The sequence below is a fragment of the Anser cygnoides genome, chromosome 1 (assembly GCF_040182565.1).
Source record: "Anser cygnoides isolate HZ-2024a breed goose chromosome 1, Taihu_goose_T2T_genome, whole genome shotgun sequence".
Lineage (NCBI taxonomy): Eukaryota > Metazoa > Chordata > Aves > Anseriformes > Anatidae > Anser > Anser cygnoides.
This window is the reverse complement of record NC_089873.1, coordinates 211,161,101-211,180,444: the sequence shown is the minus strand read 5'-3', so window position 1 is coordinate 211,180,444 and position 19,344 is coordinate 211,161,101. Positions and strand designations below refer to the sequence as shown.

Genomic DNA, 19,344 nt, shown 5'->3' with positions numbered 1-19,344 from the left:
AAAGTTACTGCTAACGGGCCAAATTGGTATTTGCTTGTTTTGCTGCTAGCCCAGATGCTCCAATATTTAATGGATACCAGCCCAGCACATGTTTAAAAGTCTGTATGTTTATTGTTGGGAAGACAGCCCTGCTTTTTCACTTCAAACTGCTGTGTTGTGAGCTTTAAAATCTGGATCTTTTCCCCCATGTCTTTTCATGTATTAAAGTTCAGCTGGCAGAATTTTTGCTTCAAAAATAAACTTCCTGCGTTAGTCAGCCTTTCTCTGCGTTGTGCAGAGTGCCGTGTGTACACAGCGATTCTCCTGCCAATCCTTCTCCCTGCCCTGGTCTTTCATTGTTTCTGCGGAGACATTTTTAGCTGAACGTAACTGCTAAGATAATCCGAGTGACATCCTCTTCTTGGGTAGGATTGTTTGTTCTGCACTTCAGATAAATTTGCAAGACAGAAAAGACGAAATGTCGCACAAGAAACGAAACAGCGTAATGCCAGTGGGCATTTTTGAAAGTTTAGGCAACACGAGAAGGGAAGAAACGTGAGTTTCTGAAGTGAGAATGCAATTCTGGAGGCAGAATGCGTTTGCTGAGGTCGTCAGATTGGCTTTCAGGTTCATTTTTACAGGCCTCTGGCTGGCTTTTATTTCTAGCCCATTTTCAAACTGAATGTTTTTCACTTTATTATAACCCTTTGTTAACTAGTCCATCTGATAAAGTGTTAGATAGGCTGTGAACTACCCTGATGTCCTTCCTTACACCTGCAGCAAGGCCCCTGTTCTGCTGTGAGCTACCCCAGTGTCAGCATTCCGGTTATCAACAACTACAGTAGGGACAGACATTTTGGCTTATCTGCAGGGACAAAGCTGTTCTAATTGCTTGAAACAATTTTTCCTTCTCAGCCAGACACCATAGGTATCTTAGTTTGAAGGCTGGTAAAAACAGAAATACAAGTTTCTTTTTATTTTCTTAAACCCTATTCTTTACACCACTTTTTTTTTCACTCTTTTCTTGTTCCTCATCTCATGAGAGCTCAGCCTTTAACCCTTTTGTCTTTTTTTTTTTTTTTTTGAGTTTTATAAGATGTCTTTCCCTGTAAAGCTTCGACACATTTCAAGGCCCGTATAACTGACTGACTTCTGGCATTTCTGAAAGTGTTTCATTTTCATACAGCTTAAATTAATATGTGCTTTATATTCCTCTTCCTCAGAGACTGAGCGGGTGATAGGATTTGCATCTGTGGACCTTTCTCCTCTTCTTTCTGGCTTCCAGCTGGTGTGCGGGTGGTACAACATTACAGACTTCAGTGGGCAGTGCCGAGGCCAGATCAAAATAGCAGTTTCCCCCCTTCAAAACATAAATAATCTCAAAGAAGAAAAGCAGGCGAGGATTCGGACCCAGACTCCAAATTCTTCAGTATGTAGCTGAATTTCCTACCCTATGTGTATCAAATTTTATCAAATTAGACTCCTAATAATCAGCACTGACTAGGTTTCTGAAGAAATGAGCAAAAAGCACATAATCCATTCTTTAAGAATATCGCTTTCTAGTTCCTTAGTACCTGCAGGACTACAGTAGTTACAGCGCTCAGTTAAACCTTGGTCATGATCATCTCCAGTGGCTTATATCACTCTGCTGTTACCTGATGGGTGCTTTTTTAAAATTATTATTATTATTTTATTATTTTTTACCGTTAGGAGGTGATTCTGTGGTTTTGGGAGCCTGGCATTGTTCCGTTTGATTGGTAGCTGATGCCCAAAACCGTAATTTAAATTTGCTCTTTTCCCAATTAGGAAATTTCTAATTTGACAGGGATTTAGTTTTCTGGAAGTTTTGCCATTTCACATGTGTGTTTTAGTCTCTCGACTTTCCAGCTGTACTGGGATGTGATACACACATGGAATGGAGTCGCTGTACCCTACTTTCCATCAGTTTCCTCTTTGGTAGGGCAGAGATCCATCAATCCTCACGCTACATGTAACACATGCAGTTACTAAAAACAAAATAGGATAGAATTTTAGGATAGAAAAGGATAGAATTTTATCCTGTTGCTGAGTTAACATTTTGTGTTTTTTATAATATTTTATGATACTATTTTCAGCATGTGTTGTTGTGGTTTTTATTTTCTGTTATTAGCCACGTTTCCCTTTTTTGGATGCCTGCTTTATACAGGAAGGTTGGAACTGGAAAACGTAAATTGGAAGCTGTGGTTACAAATGAACAAAGACTTTAAAACAGACTTCCTGTATTTTGATATTGGAATCTGCCTTCTAATAAATGCTTCTGAAATAAGAGTGTTGTTAAGTGGTAATTTGGCTCAGTGCTGCAAAATCCTTTGAAAATTTAAATTTAGAAAACTTAAGTTTTTATTTGTTAGCGCAGCAAGATAGTACTTTAATTTATTTATTTTCTTACTGTGGAAATCTCACACGTGGTGTTTCTCTTTATTCTAGGTGAAAGAAAGCTTTCCAACGTTGCCCAGTAATGTTACAAGCTTTTCCAAGCAGATGTCAAATACCTTGTCAAAGGAAGTTAGTGTTCCTACTCGAGAACCGTAAGTTAACTGGCTCTGGGTCATTTTGGTCATTTTGGGGGCTCAGAAGTCCACGTATCTGAAAACATAAAGCCCTGTCAGAGGTCTTTCCCTGTGTTTGGACTTAAAGATTTTACCAAATTCCCTTTACCAGTGAGAGGAGCCCAGGAGATGGCAATCTTCGGACATGTACCTTTCTACGAAATCCAGATCTTCTTTTTCTCACTGGTGATTCCTGATTGTTGCATTTCCAGCCTTCTGCTTTAGGATTTACCCTATGCTAAGGCTAAAATTGGCAATTATTTCTTCCAGGCCTTTATAGGAATAAGGGTTTTTTATAGTAAGAAATTAGAAGTGAGTGTTACTGGTGTATCCCCTTCATTTTGCCATACCTCCTGGCTGGTGAAATGCTGTGGTATTGCGCATTCCAGGACTAGTACTGTCAGATATCCTCCAGAAATTCTGCTCAGTGTCCCTTAAAACAAGCACCAGTGTGTACATGTATCTAGCAACATATAAGAGAGCATGTTAATTCATGGTTGGTTTATTTAGCGCACGTAAGAGGTGGTATTTCTCCTGTACGTGTCTTTGAAGTTTAGAGGGTCCATGGGCCAGCATTATTTGGCCTGACCAGCCAGACTGACAGCTGCTGGTGGGCGTTGCAGATTCCCTACCAGCTGCACTATGGGTAGCTGCAGGTTTTTTTTTTGTTTTACTGTAAACCTGGCGCAGTCAGTAAAGGCCATTCTTGATGACGTTTGGAAAAGCTAGTTTCACCCGCCAGTGGCTCTGTAGTGTGCTTAAAGCTGTTGCGTGTTCTTAGTTAGCAGGCTTCACAAAATCAGAGATGCCAAACTGCTTTCTGTGGTTACATGTAGGCCTGTTCCCGGCAGAATGAATTCCCCTAAGACGCACACACCTCGTCATGAAGAGCATATGCAGAATGTGCGCAGGTTTCATGAGTCCTTGCAGCAAGCGGAAGGAAACGCACACCGGGCAGCCAAGATGGACTCGTTATCGCTGTCATCACGTGCTTCTCTTCTAACTGCTCTCAGGTAAGGCAGAGCTGTAGCCAAAATCTTGATGTAGGCGTTCCTGCTCTGGCAGGGGGATTGGACTAGATGATCTTTCAAGGTCCCTTCCAATTCCTACCGTTCTGTGATTCTGTGAAAATGGTAATGCAAAGCCTTACATTCGCAAAGCGGAGCTTGAAACTTAAGAATTCTTGTGTTTAGTTTTAAAGGAAATGAAAATATACAGCAACTGATTAAAAGTTATCAGTGAGATATCTGTAATAACAGCGGGATGAGATGAAATTGGAAAAGCAGGGTCTGGGGGGCAACTCAGCATTAGGACTGAGGTGCTCTAGCAACGCAGTGAGTCTCCAAAGGGAAACAGTAACAGCAGTGTTTTCAAATCTAGATCGAATGCTTTGCTTTATCCATCTCTGTTCATCTGTAACACGGCACACACTAGTAAGCCAATAGTCCTTTGAGTTACTTTTTCACGGATAGAAAAGCAAGCCTGTAAGCACTTTCATCGTGCATGTAGCTGGATGTCCTTTCCCAGCAGGATGCCTTTATTCTTACTAGAAGCACCTATTTATTTATTTATTTTTGACTAGATTCTAGGTTTGTAGATCAGGTCTAAATTTTGGGAGAAGAATTTTCATTACCTGTAGGAATATGGGACTGAAAGAGACTCTGAGTTGTTCCATCCCTTCCCCAGCTACCAGAAGCAATATATCATGAAATCCTTAGAACTTAAGCAGATATAAATCCTTAGATTTTTATCATGCTCAGTCATAAAGTCAAGTAATAACGTTGCCGTTAAGACTTCTGCTGGAAGGTCATTTCAAATCCAACTTTCTTTGAGTGAGTATGTTTAAAACTAGCTCCTTTTTTTAACTTCCAGCCTAAATTTGTCCTTGAGAAAGCTTTGTCCTTTTGCTTAGGTAGAGCACTTACCTACTGATGTGTTTTTCAATAATAATCCTTAGTCCTCTGTTTGCTTATTTACATGCAGTTGACTGGAATGATACAAACAGAACCAGCCTGCCGTAGGTTGGTTGTGGTTTGGGGTTTTGTTTTTATCAATTTTTTACCACTGCTTACAGAAAAAACTTGAGTGAGCTGGATGAGGTTCAGAGATACTTCAGTCAGAAGCTGACCAGGTCTTTTCCTGACTTCAGTTACGGTAACACACCCAAACCAAGCCACGAAGAGCAGGAGAGTGATCATCAAGGCTTGAGGAGCCGAGAAGCGGATCCCAATGGATACCGTCTTCTGAAAAAGTCGAGTCAGTTGGTGTCTCAGGTCAGCAGCCTCATCAATGGTAAGTTGTCACTTGGCCTGGAATTTTTGGTCAGATGCCGCCTTAAAGTATCGTCAAATTTCTCACATAATCGAGGCCAATCCCTGGTGTTGGTCACCAGAATGTGTTAGTCCACTGGGGGAACGCTTCGGAGAGATTTTCAGACTTCTTTTGGTAATGATAATGTTGGGTCGAAACACACTCAGAAGTCAGGTTAGTTGGGAGTTAAGGCTCTGTCAAGATAGCCTAAATTGTACTAAAATTTCAATGGCTGTTCGGTAGAAAAAGAGAGGTCCACAGGATGGTTCTGAGCTGAGTCTGCGGCTCTTTGCTGAGAGGAATTGGCATAGATCTGTTTTCAGGTGAAACTTATGCCTTGTGATGAATAGGTAAAGTAAAGCTCTTAGGATAGGTAAGACAAAGCTCTCGGTAAGCAGCTTAATTTCTATTTATCATATTCATTACATTTAGTCCTTTACAGGCATCGGTGCAATTAATTTTCCATATTATTAGTACACAGAAAGACATTCTTAATAAGGCCAGAGGATGACACAACAGTGAAGGAACTCGTATCTCTTTGTACACCTTGTTTTCAGATCTCTGCTTTTTTCACTTTGCCTGACATTTCTCCCAGCTCCATTCTAACTTTCTTCATTAACTTCTTACTGATTGCACTTAATTTATTTTAGCCTAACCACTCAAGCCGCTGCGATGTTATACCAGAGAGGCACAGTGAACAGTAAAACGACTAAGAAGCCAACTCAATGCTCGTACTTTTAAAATAATCTATCAGAGGAGAGAAGAAGCTGTGGCTCGGGGAGCTGCCAGTTGGAAAGTTAATTCCGTGCTGCTTCTGCCTCTAGCTGCCTGCAGGGAAACGCCACTTCCAGGAGATGGAGCTGGAGGGCACATTTCTGTTACGCCAGAACCTGCCCTTTTTGTATCGCCACCTGGATTTTCTCATGTTTTCTTCTCCAGGGTTTTGCTTTTTTTTTTTTTGTCCCCTTCTGTTAATTGTTTTTACTGCTTCTTTACGTACTCTCCTCTACAACCTGTCTCAAACTCTTCCTTCATTTCCAAATGTCCTCCCCCCTTGCGTTGCCTCGTGGCAAGACTTTCACTTGCCTCAGAGTAGCAGTACTTTCCTGTTTAACCTAACACTGGCAAACTAATTTTTCAGAGAATTTGAGAATTGAATAGGATCTGTTAACTAGGAACCAAAACCAGGTGATCACGGCTTTCTAAAGAAACTGCAAAATCCCCCGAGATATTCAGGATTGCATATATTCTCTTAATGTCAAGGCTCCTAATCCAACCATCTTTTTTCAGAACCTGTGTCTGGAGCACAGGCAGCTCCCCGTTTTCAGTCCTTGTAATTTGGCACAGCAACTGAACAATAGTCCTGAGTGAATTTCTGGTTTATTAATATTTAATTAATAATCGCCTGTCATTTGATTGGAGTTGGGAAGTTGAACTGATTTTCTGCAAAAAGCCCAGGTAAATCAGCTAAAGGGTGAATGGTTGCCCTGTGCACTTACTGATGCCGTTTTCTATTAATCAGACTTACAGACCATCACTAAAAATAGTAAAGACTCTTCTGCTGGGCATCAAGACAACGGCAGAAAGCCGGGTGCTGCTCGTGTACCCCACCAGAAGGCTGCAAAAGCCAGAACTGAAGTGCGTCAAGGCCAGGGTGAGTTGGACTCGACCAATGCTTGCAGTGATACGCGGCTGCCGTGCTCTTTTGGGAGGCACATATTGCAGGAGTTGCTAGACCAAGCTGTCCCTGAAAGCGAGCATCCTTTGCCAGCGGGCTACATCCAGAGAGATGAAGGTGCTTTTGCCATCCAGCCCCACAGCGAAGAAGAATACGAGGAGGATGTTATAGAACCACGAACTCTTAATGAAATAACAACCCTGACGGACAAAACCAGCCCCTGGTCCAGCGTGCTCTCCGAAGTGGAACTGGGAGCTGACCAGCAGCCCATAAATGCGAGGCCTGAAGATCAGGGGGATACAGATTGTTTGCAAAAAGGGAAGAGCGGGCGGAGCAGCTCGTTGTCCAGCGTACCGCAAGGTGACAACCGAAGCGTGCTCACCGCTCTTAGCCCATGCGTCAGCCCCTGCACAGAGCAGAGCAGTCCTTGGGCAGGAGTAGAAGGCTTGAAGAGCTTGAACGGTGTCACAGAAAAATCTGAGAAGCTGCTTTGTTCTGCTCGTTTGTCAGCAGTGCATCAAACAGTTGGTGGCCCTGTAGAAAATGGAAATTGCGACTGGGATAGAACGTTTAACACTAAACAAATAAAGCAAAATGCAGAATTTCGTGCGGCCTCCGAAGAACTTCTGGAATTTCCAGGAGTCATTGGTTTGACCAATCGAAAAACCACAGCGAGAGAGAAGGAAGATGGTGAGGTTTTAGGTGAAGATCATCAAGATGAGGAAAAAACTGGTTCCAATGAGATCTTTGCGAAGAGTGTATCTGCCCGAGCAGGCTCAGAAGGAAACAGTGGTGGCTTTTCTGATGGCAGCCGTGAAGACCCACCGGCAGAGTCAGGAAAGTCTGAGAAACCAACAATTGTTTTGTATCCTTCCGTTTCCTTAAGCACACATTGCATTCAAGGAGCGTATCTTACTGCTTAGTTAGAATTGTATTGGCCTCAGCAAAGAGAAATTCGCTGTGTGGAGCTCTTCCCTGTGAAATAAGTCCAGAACTGATGGCCGGGGAATGGGTGAGAAGTCACAGAATGGTTTGGGTTGGAAGGGGCCTTGAAGATCATCTCATTAAGTCCGTGTTATGTCGTGTTTCAGAGCGTAGTGAGGACTTCCTTCCATTTGTAACCAGTATTCAGTGTTCAGAATGATAGCATGATGATTAAAATTAATGAGTTTCACCGTCAGGGATCCGCTTGGAGCTGTTACAGCGAGGCTCATTGCCCGCCTGCTGCCCTGTCAAGCTGTGTGCGGTCACGCACTGCCAAAGGTTGTTCCTTAACAGCTCTGCTCAGACCTGATCCCGTTGTTGTTCCCAACTTCTTCCTTCCACCGCAGCAGATGGAAGCCTCCATGAGGATGCTCAGCATTTCTTCCCGTCCTTCCACGGTAAGTACGGGGCGTCCTTTCCTTTATTGTCCCAGCTTAACGGCGTCCGACTGTTCGAGCAGGAATGGAAGGACTTCTCCCTTCCTTTGCCTGTCAGCGCTGAGGTTAGAGGTTGTGACAGCTTCCAAATCAAGGAGAATCTCTCTGATACCTCTTCTCACAAAGAGAATCATTTTCAACATTCATGATTCAACGTTCTCAGTGACGCTTGTTCATTTAAGCGGCGTGTTTGTCCATGTAGTCGGGGAGGTTGCTCTTTTCCTCCCCTGGAGTCGGTGGAATTCGCAGGTGCTCCACACTTCCTTGTGCTTTATCATGATGTAGGGTGCCTAATTTGGGGGATACCTGTAATTATGACTAATTTGCACCTCTTAGATTGGGATAAAATAGGGAGTTTGCAGCAGAGAGCACCTCCCTGGGAGGTATTGACTCCTGTTCTTCGATGGAGGGAGAGGGAGTAGTAGAAGTACTTACGCAGGCTGATGATTGCTTTTATTGCTTCATAAATATTTTTGTTTGCATAAACATTTACTTGGTGCAGGAAAGTAGAGACCGTTTTCTTTCCAGAAGGTTTGTGACTCGGTTGTTTTGGGGTCTAACCGTTATTCCTGTGCAGCCACAGCAGGGCTCTGGATGTGGATCTCGGGTACTGCACCATGTGGGCCAAGTGTTTACTGCTCCCAGAACAGATAACGCGTTCACTCCCCTCCCTGTGACCTATGAAACAAATGCTGTAAGGAACATTTATGTAATCAGAAGCAGCTTGCTTGATCAAACAGAACAAAACCAGGCAGGATCTAATGGCTCCGAAGCAATGGAAACTCCTTGCAATTAATAAACATGTTTACAGGCAGGTAAAATGCATGGATTTTTGCTGTTTTGCATTATTAAAATGATTATTTTTCTCATTTACACAAGGCTTACCCTTTTCTAAAGCCTTTGAAACTTGTTCCTGATGAAAATACAGAACTCTATCAGAGCTGTCATGGTCACAGTGTGCTTTCAGGGTCCTTGGATGTAGTTTGACCATAACACCTAGGCTGCAGTATGTCTCAGTGCTCGTTAAGCATACTTTTCATGCTCTATCTGAACACTTCAGATAAAATCCAAAGCAGATCAAATCCAAAAAAAAAATCCAAAAATCCAAAGCAGAATCTCTGGCACGTTTCTCCTGGGGAATCTCCTTTGAATTATGTTTTCCCTTCTGTCCATCCTCGCTCTCTTAATTCACTGCCATGCCCCTTCTTCCACGTTTTGCTTTCTCTGAAAGCTTCTGCTTCTTCCTGGAAGCACCCTGTCCTTCCGTGCGTCTGCAAAGCAGCGCTCAGACCTACGGGTTGATGTCAATGCCACCTTTACTCGAATTCCCTTTCTGTGCAGTGCTAAGCTCGGTGGCTAGCAACACACCCCTGAAAGTGGTCAATAATTAGGGAGAGTATTAGTAAGGCCCCGTTTTGGATATAGCTGACCTTAAACCAGCTTAATTCCGGGAGTAACTAGAGCTAATCTTTTGCAGTTACACTTTGTAGGCATCTGTTGAGACAGGACTCGGTTCTGCCCCGCGCTGCGCAGCCACCATCAAGCGCCCGATGTGAAGAGCAGGAAGTTTTATGTTTATGCCGGCGTTACGCCGCCGTTCAGGAAAGCCTGCTTTCTCGTATTTGTGTTCCTAGCTAGCGCCGAGGACGTCGGTTTCTAAATCCGGGTTTGTTTAGTTTCCGCACAGTTCAGCAAACGCCGAGCGTGACGGCAAGGCCGAAATCTGAGCTGTTATCATCCGAAGATCAGCAGTGCCCTGTCGCTCACATGGCGCTTGGCAAGCCTCCCTCCTGGCCTTGCTGGCGTTCCTGACGCCTCTCCCTGTGGTGCCTGACACCCTGTTTTCCCTGCCTTTCTCCACAAAGCGAGGAAAAACCGGTGAGGAGGCGAAGGGGGCGGTCACGTCAAAGGAGGTGGCAGAATTTTGAGACAAAAGGGCTTTTCTGGGTCGTGCTGCGAGGACTTGTGGATCTTGAGGACTTGAGAGGTGCTGCAGTAGCTCAGGCCACGTGGCAGGGACCGGAATTTTGCAGAGCCTCACGAAATATAAAAAAAAATCAACAAATGTTTGACCTTTTTTCCTCCACCACATCAGATTCATGTCCAGTTTCTTGAGGTCCTTCCCGGCTTTCCCGTTCCACTCTTGTCACCTGCTGTGACCCAGCAGGCCAGGTTCAATTTCTGCCCCTTCTCAGGTTCATGGAGCAGCTTCGCACTTGTCTCCACTCAGCCCCTTTCCCGGCTGTTCCTGATATAACCTAGGGAAAAACTTCGATGCTAAACTTAACAGCATCCAGCACTGTATCGTGGTTACTTTAAAGCTACATCTATTTTTTAATGAACCAGAGCCATCGTGTAGGTGGCCCGGATTACAATCCAGATCTTTTTACTGACCGTAGCCTCTGGCCTCACTTCTCCTCCCTCTTTGCCTGTGCTGCATTCGCATGTTCCGTGCTATTTTATATACCAGGGCTGAGTTTTTGAGTCAAAAATTTAATCTCTCTAGATAACGACCACTCACGCGGAGGGCACTGCAGCGCTGATTCTGGTTAGGGTTTCAGGTAATCATACACTAGAGAAAAAGATAATAATGAAATAAAACATTATTGCAATGAGGTGCTAGCAGGGAAGCCCGTGTTAAGGTTTGCTGCCTTTCAGAGTGACCCAGTCTACTCGTGTGAAGCTGTTTGGGGGGGGAAAAAGGTATTTAAAACCAACTTTTCACTAAAATATCTTTATTTTTTTCCTCACTTCTACGAATATTCCAAAAGGATAAGAAACTTACATTGAAACCAATTTTACTCAGCATAAATAGTTGTTTCGTATGGATGTACCTTCAGTGTAGACTAGAAAGAACACTTTTATAACACAAACTTAGCACCTTTGAGGTGTCCTGAAACTGCAGCTGGCCCGCGAAGGTCCAAACATCCTTTCTTGGTTGTGACGTTTGTTCTTGGCCTGCTCCCCTTTCAGCTGCAGCCGTGGAAGCTCCTTTTTTTCCCCAAGCACGTTCCCCAGAGCTGAGGTTTTTAGCCAGTAAAACTTGTCCTCTTAACCTGCTGAACAGAAATGCTGCTGTTCTTTTTCGTTTTCGTGATCAGAAGCCGTATTCCCCACGTCTGCCTGGGACGGGGTGTGCCGTCTGGGACGGGACGCGAAGCTTTGGCTGTCCAGAAAGCAGAAGTAGGTGCAAGGTCGCTCCGCTGGGGGGGTTGTAGCCTATTGACACAGATCCGTTTCCACTCCTGCGTCAGCGCTCGGCCAAAACTCGCTGTCACGCTTGCTGCGCCGCCGGGGCTGAAACGCTGCTCGCTGCCAAGGTGCTTACCCGAATTCTCTGACCTTGAAACGAGCCGGCCCCCAGCACCTCCAAAATGCCGACAAATCCCTTTGCTTTGCTCGAATCCCCGGCGCACAGCAGGTAGGTAATCCCAGGCTGGTTTAAGCGTCCTGCCGTATCGTAGCCGCTTCTACAAACAGGAAAGCAAAGCACAGTCTTCTGTACCTAAGTCCTCTTCCTCTCGCGTTTTCCGAGAGGAAAACGCGTCCTAAAAACGCAGCGCTGAGGCCAAAACGCCTTGCTAAAAGCTGTGTGTGCAGGGAATTTGCGTATTTCAAAGAAAAATCGCTTTATACAGAGGGAAGCACAGAAGTGTAGCCCTTTCCTGTATCCCCATCCCAAAAACGTTGGTGAAGCTAAACCTGCAGATGCAATTCCTGAGGCTCCCGATCACCTCTGCAGGCTGGGGGTGTTAACTGTGCCTGTGAGCTTGGCCCGTTTTCACGCCTGAGCATGGGAGCAGCAGGAAGAAGAGCCTCTGAGCCTTTCTTACGGCTGGAAGTTCGTGTTTCAAAAGGGTTTGGGTGCACGTGTCAGCGTGTCTGAGTTGCCGCAGGTGGACGCGGCGGTACAAAAACCGGAGCAATAGGATTTGAGGCACCTGCCTGTGTCTGAAAAAGCATGCAAGTGCGGTGTTTGCGTTCTCACCCTGTTTACTGGCAGTCAGGAGCGCACAAACCGCTACCCGTCGCCTTGGTGTCATCTGACAGCAGCGGGCAGCTGCTCTCCTGTCGTATTTTCAGTTTAGGAGCACGGGGCTCCTTTGGGGTGAGCCGTCGCACCGGGGGCTTACGTTGAAAATGTGAGGTGCCGCGTCTCCCTGGCAAGCTGTGCCCAAAGAGTCTGTGTACAGCACAAATGCTCATGAGAGGGGAATTCGGAAGCCAGTTTTGTAGAAGGCAGGTTCTGCATCGTCCAGGGCACTTGTAGTTTCGGTAACGAAATCCCAAAGTTGTCCATCGGACACATTTCCGTAAGCGTTTCCCAGGCTGCAGTGGCTGCGGGCAGGAGTTCGCAGCCTTGGCGGCGCTGGCGGGACGATTTCTTTATGGCCACGGTACCAAATGCCATTTCGTGATAACGTGAAATAGGATGAACTGGATGGTTTGGGGAATGTGATAGAGAGCCCTTGCTACAGTATAAACCCGCATCTGCTGTAGCATCGCACGCAGCTCCCCCGAGCTGTGGGAATTCCTTGCCGTGTTTGGGTTTGTGGGCTTTTTTTTTTTTAGGCTTTCCTGGGTGAAGGGATGAGGCAGTCCGTGTAAATTCCTTGCAGATACATAAAGCTGGTGTTCGGGAGCGAATGCTGCCTTGGTGCACCGAAATTAGAGGCCTTTCGCCAGCCCTGAGCTCTCCCTGTGAACATTTTTCTCTGTGAACAGCTAACGAATGCTGCACAGAGACCAGAGAGCCAGCACGAGCTGGTTGCTGCCCGGCTCCAGCCAACACGAAGGTTTCGGCTGTTTCCCAAACACTTGGCTCGGGGAATGGGGTGGGAAGAAAAACCTACTGACCCGGCCTCTCTGCACGGCCTTGAGTGGGGAGGCCAGCAGGCATCTCTTTTTGCTCGCTTTTAACCTTCTGATGTTGCCAGGTCTGTGTTTAAAATCTCTCAGCATCTTACGTTTGGTGTGGGCCAGGTTATCCCAGAGCAGAAAGAAAAACAAAGCAAGGATTCTCGAAAATATCGACGTGTCTTTTTCAGCAGGATAAAAATGGGTGCTGGTTTTGAAGGATCGCAGGCCCTAGCTATTTTCCTGCGTAGCCTGAAGTCTCTTGTAGCACTATTCATGTAATTTCCAGGATTCACAGGACAAAACTGGGAGCCGGTTTTCAGTTCTGCTGATTTATAGCTAGTTTGTTGTGAGCCTTTTCTGCGCTGCTGCAGAAGACAAGTGAGCCGTTCCCACCCGTGTCGTCCTTTTTCTTGACCGGGCAGCCCGCGAGCAGCGCCGTCATCTCGGTGAGCGTTACCCAGCACAAGAAACAAACAGGCCGCTTGCTCCTAAAAGAGCCGTTTCCCTCCCCAGACGGCGCCCCTCGAGGCGGGCAGCGCGCGGCAGCGGGCTCCGGGCAGGGAGCCGCTCACCTTGGGAGCCCTTCCTGCCGCGGCCGAGCCCGGCGGGGACGGAGAAGGCAGCACGGGGATGTGGGCCAAAGGCCGGGCCGCTGTCAGCTTTCGGAGCCAGCGCCGTCCTCCGGGGCAGCCTCAGCCCTGTGGTTAGCGAGGTCCCAGCCCAGCACCACACCTCCCACACGGGCACCGCTCGCTTGGGCCTCCGCGGGCACCCGAGGCTGGGCCCTCACCTGCCTCAGCACCCGAAATGTGGGGCACGTCGGCTCGTTGGTCTAGGGGTATGATTCTCGCTTAGGGTGCGAGAGGTCCCGGGTTCAAATCCCGGACGAGCCCTGCTTTTTTAGGCCACCAGGGCCAACGGCATCGGGCTCATGTCAGGAGCAGTGCGGCCAGCGGGGCCAGGGAGGTGCTCGTCCCCCTGGGCTCTGCTCCGGTGAGGCCGCACCTCGAGTGCCGGGTTCAGCTTTGGGCCCCTCGCTACCAGAAGGACATCGAGGCCCTGGAGCGTGTCCAGAGAAGGGCTCCGAAGCTGGGGAAGGGCCTGGGACACGAGTCCTGTGAGGGGCGGCTGAGGGGTGGGGAGCTGGGGGTCGGCCTCTGCTCACAATTAACCAGCTTCCAGCCCTGACAGCACGTGAGCACCGCAGCGAGTTCACCTCTCCCCTAGAAGCTAAATGCGGGCACGCAGCCGCTGAAGGAGGGGTTGGGAAGCCACGGGAATGCTGCTCGTCCTTCTCCTCTGCCTTTCGCGCAGCCGACAGCTCCGGCAGCCTGTTCCCCGGCCAGGCTGCGCGGTGTCAGAGCGAAAGGGCGCGGAGGTGAGGGGCAGAGGGGAAGTAATAACAAAAATCAAATCAAAACACTAGAGATTTTCACATTGAAGGTGAAATCATCCGAGCGGTTACAGCAGTGGGATTTCTGTTCGGTGGTTGTGTTTGGAACGGACACGCGGGTAATGTGGGAAGGAGGAAACGGGGACTACTGAGATACTCCCCGAAATGCGGAGCGCTGTGCTCCGAGACCCATACCCAGCCCGGGCCGCGATGCCTCTCAGCGCGCAGGGTGAGAAAAAGCCCTTGAAGAAGAACCAGTGAGCAAGGGAAGACCTCGGGAGGGGGATTTCTGCGTATCCAGCTGCTCGCAGGCTGCAAAAGGCACACCCAGCACCCGGGCAGAGCTCGCAGGGCTGTAAGGTTTTGTTCCTTCTCTCCCCAGAGCGGACGCGGAGCTGCGCTGGGAGGAATCCCGTACCGAAGGCCGAACCGTCCGAGGCCGGCGCTGGCCCCGGCCGCTCTCTCGGAAGAAGAAGCCAAGAGAATCGCCCGCATCTTCTCTGCTCGGCTCTCCAAGAAAGAGTAGCGAGGGTGAGAGCCCGTCCGGAGCGGCTCCTGCCTGCTGTGGGCAAAGGCTGCGGCCTCCTGGGGGGGAAGGAGAAGGCAGCAGTTGGGCTCAATCTCTGATATTTTGCCTAATTGGTATTAATTTAAAGGGAGGTGGAGCCTGGTGGTCAGCCAAGGGGAGCACAGAGGCTGCACCTTGCAAGGCCAGCGCCCAGGTGAGACTCAAGCCCCAGGCTAAGCAGCAGGGCGTCACCTGGCCTTCAGGTGCTCGGTTTCTGAGCTTTATTCCTGTGAAATTTCTCCAGTTACACCACCCCTCCCCTTTTATTTTTATTTTTTAACGAGCTGGGTGAAGCGTCCTATTTTAGGGCAGCTCCTCTTTTCTTGAACCAAAGGAGGGAGAACGTTAAAAATCGGCCGTCCTGGCGGGGAGCTGAGCGCCGCTGCCTCCCTGCCCGCATGTGCTGGGGACGGGGAGAGGAGAGGAGCTCCCTCCCCGCCTCGTACACCCAAAAATCACTGCTGGGAAGCAGTTTGCTGATTCTCCGAGTGCGAGAGGAACGCGTGCGCCCGCGGTGCTTGTGTAAATACGGACCCAGGGTCCTGTGAAATAGCGGTGTGTGTACAGAAGGCTTTTACGGGAAATGTGGCACTTTTATAACGTAAATTATTTTTGTACGTGTTCGTCCGCTACCTTTTGGATAACGGCTTTGATGCAAACCAAGCTAAGTTATTTCTTTGTACCGCTCCCCGACCGCTGTTCGTGTTTCAATAAAATTATGATTTCTTCTCGTCCGGGGCGCGGTGCTCGGCTCCGCGTGGGCAGGGCTTGGTCCCCCAACAGCCTCGGGGATGCCCCAGAAACGCGTCCTGGAGGCTGGGGGGCTGAGGGCGTGCGTGGAGGTCTCTGCTTTGAGAGGGAATCGAGCGTTGCTGCGTTGCCCAAGGCGGACGGTGGAGGCGAGCAAGCGCGAAGCCTTCCTGTCCCCGGAAAAAAGCTGCCTTTAGAACCCCGCTTTCGAGTCAGGATGGAGGGAGACGAAGTTTCATCGTCCCTTTTTTGCTCCCTTCTCTGCGCTTTTGTTCTTCCTAAAGGCGTAATTCGCCACGAAGGTCTCTCTCCTTGCCCCTGCGGGGAGGTGAAACCGTTTCCAGGGCACGCTGAGCGTCAGCGCCGCCCGGGCAGGGAGGTGGAGGTGCCAGGCGTCCCCGTAATGCGCGTCCTCAGCTTCCCTTGCAAGACCAGGAGGGATGCGAGGGCTTCCTCCTCCCCTTGCCGATCCTCCTGGCATCCCCAAAAAGCCCAGGGCGGGGTTGGGAGCTCCGTGCCAGCACGGCCTTGAGTTTTAAGACAGTAGGAAAGGGAAGGAAAGGGACAGTTGTTGAGCTTTCACCCCATCCCCAGCCTCCAGCACTGTCCTGAGCTGCATCCTGAGCCTTTGCGCATCGCAGCCCTCGAAAGGACAGCGTGGGTTTCATTGCCTGAGCCCGGGCACGGCCACGGAGGGGTTTCAGATTTGGGGTTTACCTCAGCCGCCCGCCTGGCCCCTGCCCTGGGGTGGCTCCACGTGAGCGCAGGGGACACGTTGTAGGAAACCCCGCTGGTAAACAAGCTCAGCGGCGAGCCCGGGGCCCTGACAGCTGCTCAGGATCGATGACAAACGCGCGGCCGGTGCCGGGGCCAAGAGGGTCCCTGCCCTGCCCCATGCTGTGCTCCCCGGCCCCAGGGTCCCAGCCGGGCAGGAGCGTGTTCGGAGCGGGGGCTGAAATGAAGCAAACCCCTCGCAGCTGCCAGGTGGCCCCGCGTTCAGCAGCTCAAATGCCACCGGGGGACGGGGTTTTGCTGTCACCCGACGCCGGCGGCTGCTGGAACGTCTCCCCCCGGGCGCTATATAAGGGGAGGGCCAAGGAGCTGGCTCGCAGGGCGCTGGCTGCGCGCAGCGGGTGTAAGGAGGCAGACGGGGACGCGGTGCCCGGGTCCCCACGGTAAGGCCCTGTGGGATCCGGGGTGGGGGTCAGCGGGCTGAGCGAGGAGGCTCCGTGCCTCGGTTTCCCCGAGGACGCGTGCGAAGAAAGGGGGAAGGATTTGGCTTCTGAGCGTGTCCCAGGGCAGCCAGAGCCGCCCCGGCAAATCGTCACCTCCGTCCCCAAACGGGGAGCCTGGAGGAAGCCCTTCCCGACGCGGCACCCCGCTGCGAACCCTCCCGTTCCCTCGCAGCCCCTCCAGCCATGGTGGGCCTGAAGCCCCCCGAGGTGCCCCCGCCGGCAGCCGTGAAGTTCCTCAGCGCCGGGACGGCCGCCTGCATCGCCGACGTCTGCACCTTCCCCCTGGACACCGCCAAAGTGCGGCTGCAGGTACGGCCCCGAAAACCCCGCTGAAAGCTCCCCGCAGCGCTTGGAGCCCCCACGCGGGTGCGTTTCGGGGGTGGGGGGCAGAGGGTAAGGTGTCACCGTTGGCACCCCGCAGATCCAGGGCGAGGTGCGGATCCCCCGGAGCCCCAGCACGGTGGAGTACCGGGGCGTTTTGGGCACGCTGAGCACCATGGTGCGCACCGAGGGGCCCCGCAGCCTCTACAGCGGGCTGGCGGCGGGGCTGCAGCGCCAGATGAGCTTCGCCTCCATCCGCATCGGGCTGTACGACTCGGTGAAGCAGCTCTACACCCCGAAGGGGGCTGAGAGTGAGTGCAACAGCGGCCGGGACCCTGCCCCGCGCGCAAACCCCTTCCCTGCACCCACCCCATAGCGACGTGCGACCTCCCCGTGACGGGGCAGGGCCCACCCCTTGGTGCCCAACCCCCCCCCCCCCCACAACCCCTCCCAAATCTCACACCCCGGAGCCTTCCCTGCTTGCGGGCTCGCCGCGGGGTTCCCCGCTCGGCCGGGTCCCCAAAAGGTGCGCGTCGTCCCGCAGGCACGGGGCTGGCGGCGCGGCTGCTGGCGGGCTGCACCACGGGGGCCGTGGCGGTGACGTGCGCCCAACCCACCGACGTGGTCAAGGTGCGCTTCCAGGCCCACGCGGCGCTGCCGGACAGCGCCCGGCGCTACAGCGGCACCGTGGACGCGTACCGCACCATCGCCAGGGAGGAGGGCGTCCGCGGGCTGTGGAGAGGTAGGGGCTGACATGGGGATGGGAATCGGAGGATGGGTTTGGGTTGGAAGGGGCCCTAAAGCCCCCCACCCAGCCTGGCCTTGGGCACCGCCAGGGCTGGGGCTCCCCCAGCTCCTCTGGGCAGCCTGGGCCAGGGCCTCAGCGCCCTCAGAGGGAAGAATTTCTTCCCAACGCCTCCCCTGAGCCTCCCCCCTGCCAGGCTCCAGCCGGTGCCCCTCGTCCTGTCCCCCCAGCCCTGACCAAGAGCCCCTCCCCAGCTTCCCTGCCTCCCCCTGCAGTGGGGACAGGGCTGGGACCCCCCCACCCAGCTGGGACCCCCCCTCCCGCACAGGGACGCTGCCCAACATCGCCCGCAACGCCATCGTTAACTGCGGGGAGCTCGTCACCTACGACCTCCTCAAGGACGCGCTGCTGCGGGCGCAGCTGATGACAGGTGAGGTCGGTGCAGGGGGGACGCCGCCGGGCGCCGGCCCCATCCCCACGGCCCTCACCGGCCCCGGCTCTGCCCCCCCCCCCCCCCCCAGACAACGTCCCCTGCCACTTCGTGGCCGCCTTCGGGGCCGGTTTCTGCGCCACGGTGGTGGCGTCGCCGGTGGACGTGGTGAAGACGCGGTACATGAACGCCGGGCCTGGGCAGTACAGGAACGTGCTCAGCTGCCTCCTGGCCCTGCTGATGCAGGACGGCCTCGCCGGCCTCTACAAGGGGTGAGTTTGGGGTTAAAAAAAAGCACAATATCACAGCGGGCACGGGCAGCGGCGTGGCTCAGCACCACCCCCGGGGCTGCCGCCATCGGGACTCGAGGCAGGGCTTTGGGTCCCCGGGGACGTCGCCTCCAGCGCCGTTTTTTTTTTTTTCCCCCGTACAGTTTCGTCCCCTCCTTCCTGCGGCTCGGCTCCTGGAACGTGGTGATGTTCATCTCCTACGAGCAGCTACAACGTGCGGCGGTGCTGGCCCGGCCGGCTCCCCCCTGAGCCCCCCCGGCCCCTCTCGCCAGCGCGGGCGAGGGGCAGGAGTAAATTACGTTAATTGCTGCGGCAGCAGGAGCGGGGAACGAGGCCGGACAACCCCTCCCCGGCCCGATGGGAATGATGACGAGGACCAAGAGGGTCCCCGAGAGGGACCGGCGAGGCGGACGGAGGCGCTGCAGGCGGCCGTTTGCAGGGACGTGGGAGAAAAGGTTTCCGGAGAGGAGTTCAGAGGGGGATTAAAAGCACTTGTGGGGTTTCCAGCCCGGAGAGCATCGCTCCTGGCGGCAGCGGGAACAAGGCGAATGGAAAGGAGAGGTGTGGGCAGGCGGGACGGAGTTGAGGGATGGGGGAAAAATACGCGGTGATTCCTGTGATTTCCTCACCCGTGCTTCAAATAAATCACCCCTACGGGATCTGAGCGCAGCGGGACTCGGGGTTCCTTCACCTTTTGGGGGGGGATCAGAGAATCGTTAAGGTTGGAAAAAGCCCTACGAGCTCACCTGGGCCCCCTACGACCGATGTCAGGACGG

At 51.6% G+C, this 19,344-nt stretch overlaps 2 protein-coding genes and 1 non-coding gene across 6 annotated transcripts in view; all 3 read left to right on the top strand.

Annotated features, from left to right (window-relative positions):
• The window catches only part of C2CD3 (C2 domain containing 3 centriole elongation regulator), a 49,697-nt gene extending 34,166 nt beyond the window's left edge, over positions 1-15,531 (top strand). Inside the window, exons 26-32 of one of the 4 annotated variants that reach the window (XM_066990048.1) lie at positions 1,203-1,408; positions 2,446-2,546; positions 3,404-3,580; positions 4,642-4,859; positions 6,400-7,420; positions 7,844-7,937; positions 14,612-15,531. In XM_066990048.1, coding sequence (XP_066846149.1) covers positions 1,203-1,408; positions 2,446-2,546; positions 3,404-3,580; positions 4,642-4,859; positions 6,400-7,420; positions 7,844-7,937; positions 14,612-14,755 — 1,961 coding nt within the window. In that variant the 3' untranslated portion in view covers positions 14,756-15,531. Of the gene's footprint in view, positions 1-1,202; positions 1,409-2,445; positions 2,547-3,403; positions 3,581-4,641; positions 4,860-6,399; positions 7,421-7,843; positions 7,938-8,553; positions 11,037-14,611 lie in introns of those variants that run through there. The other 3 variants (XM_066990047.1, XM_066990049.1, XM_066990046.1) reach the window with 3 other exon arrangements.
• TRNAP-AGG (transfer RNA proline (anticodon AGG)) lies at positions 13,658-13,729 on the top strand. The gene has a single exon. It is a non-coding gene; the product is annotated as a tRNA-Pro (tRNA).
• A 938-nt stretch (positions 15,532-16,469) lies between the features above and the next one.
• LOC106042367 (putative mitochondrial transporter UCP3) lies at positions 16,470-19,237 on the top strand. The gene is made up of 7 exons (XM_066990056.1): positions 16,470-16,722; positions 16,955-17,091; positions 17,204-17,414; positions 17,648-17,845; positions 18,177-18,278; positions 18,370-18,550; positions 18,712-19,237. Exons 2-7 carry the CDS (start codon positions 16,966-16,968, stop codon positions 18,815-18,817), a joined length of 924 nt encoding a protein of 307 aa, XP_066846157.1. The 5' UTR covers positions 16,470-16,722; positions 16,955-16,965; the 3' UTR covers positions 18,818-19,237.
• The last annotated feature ends 107 nt before the right edge of the window (positions 19,238-19,344 follow it).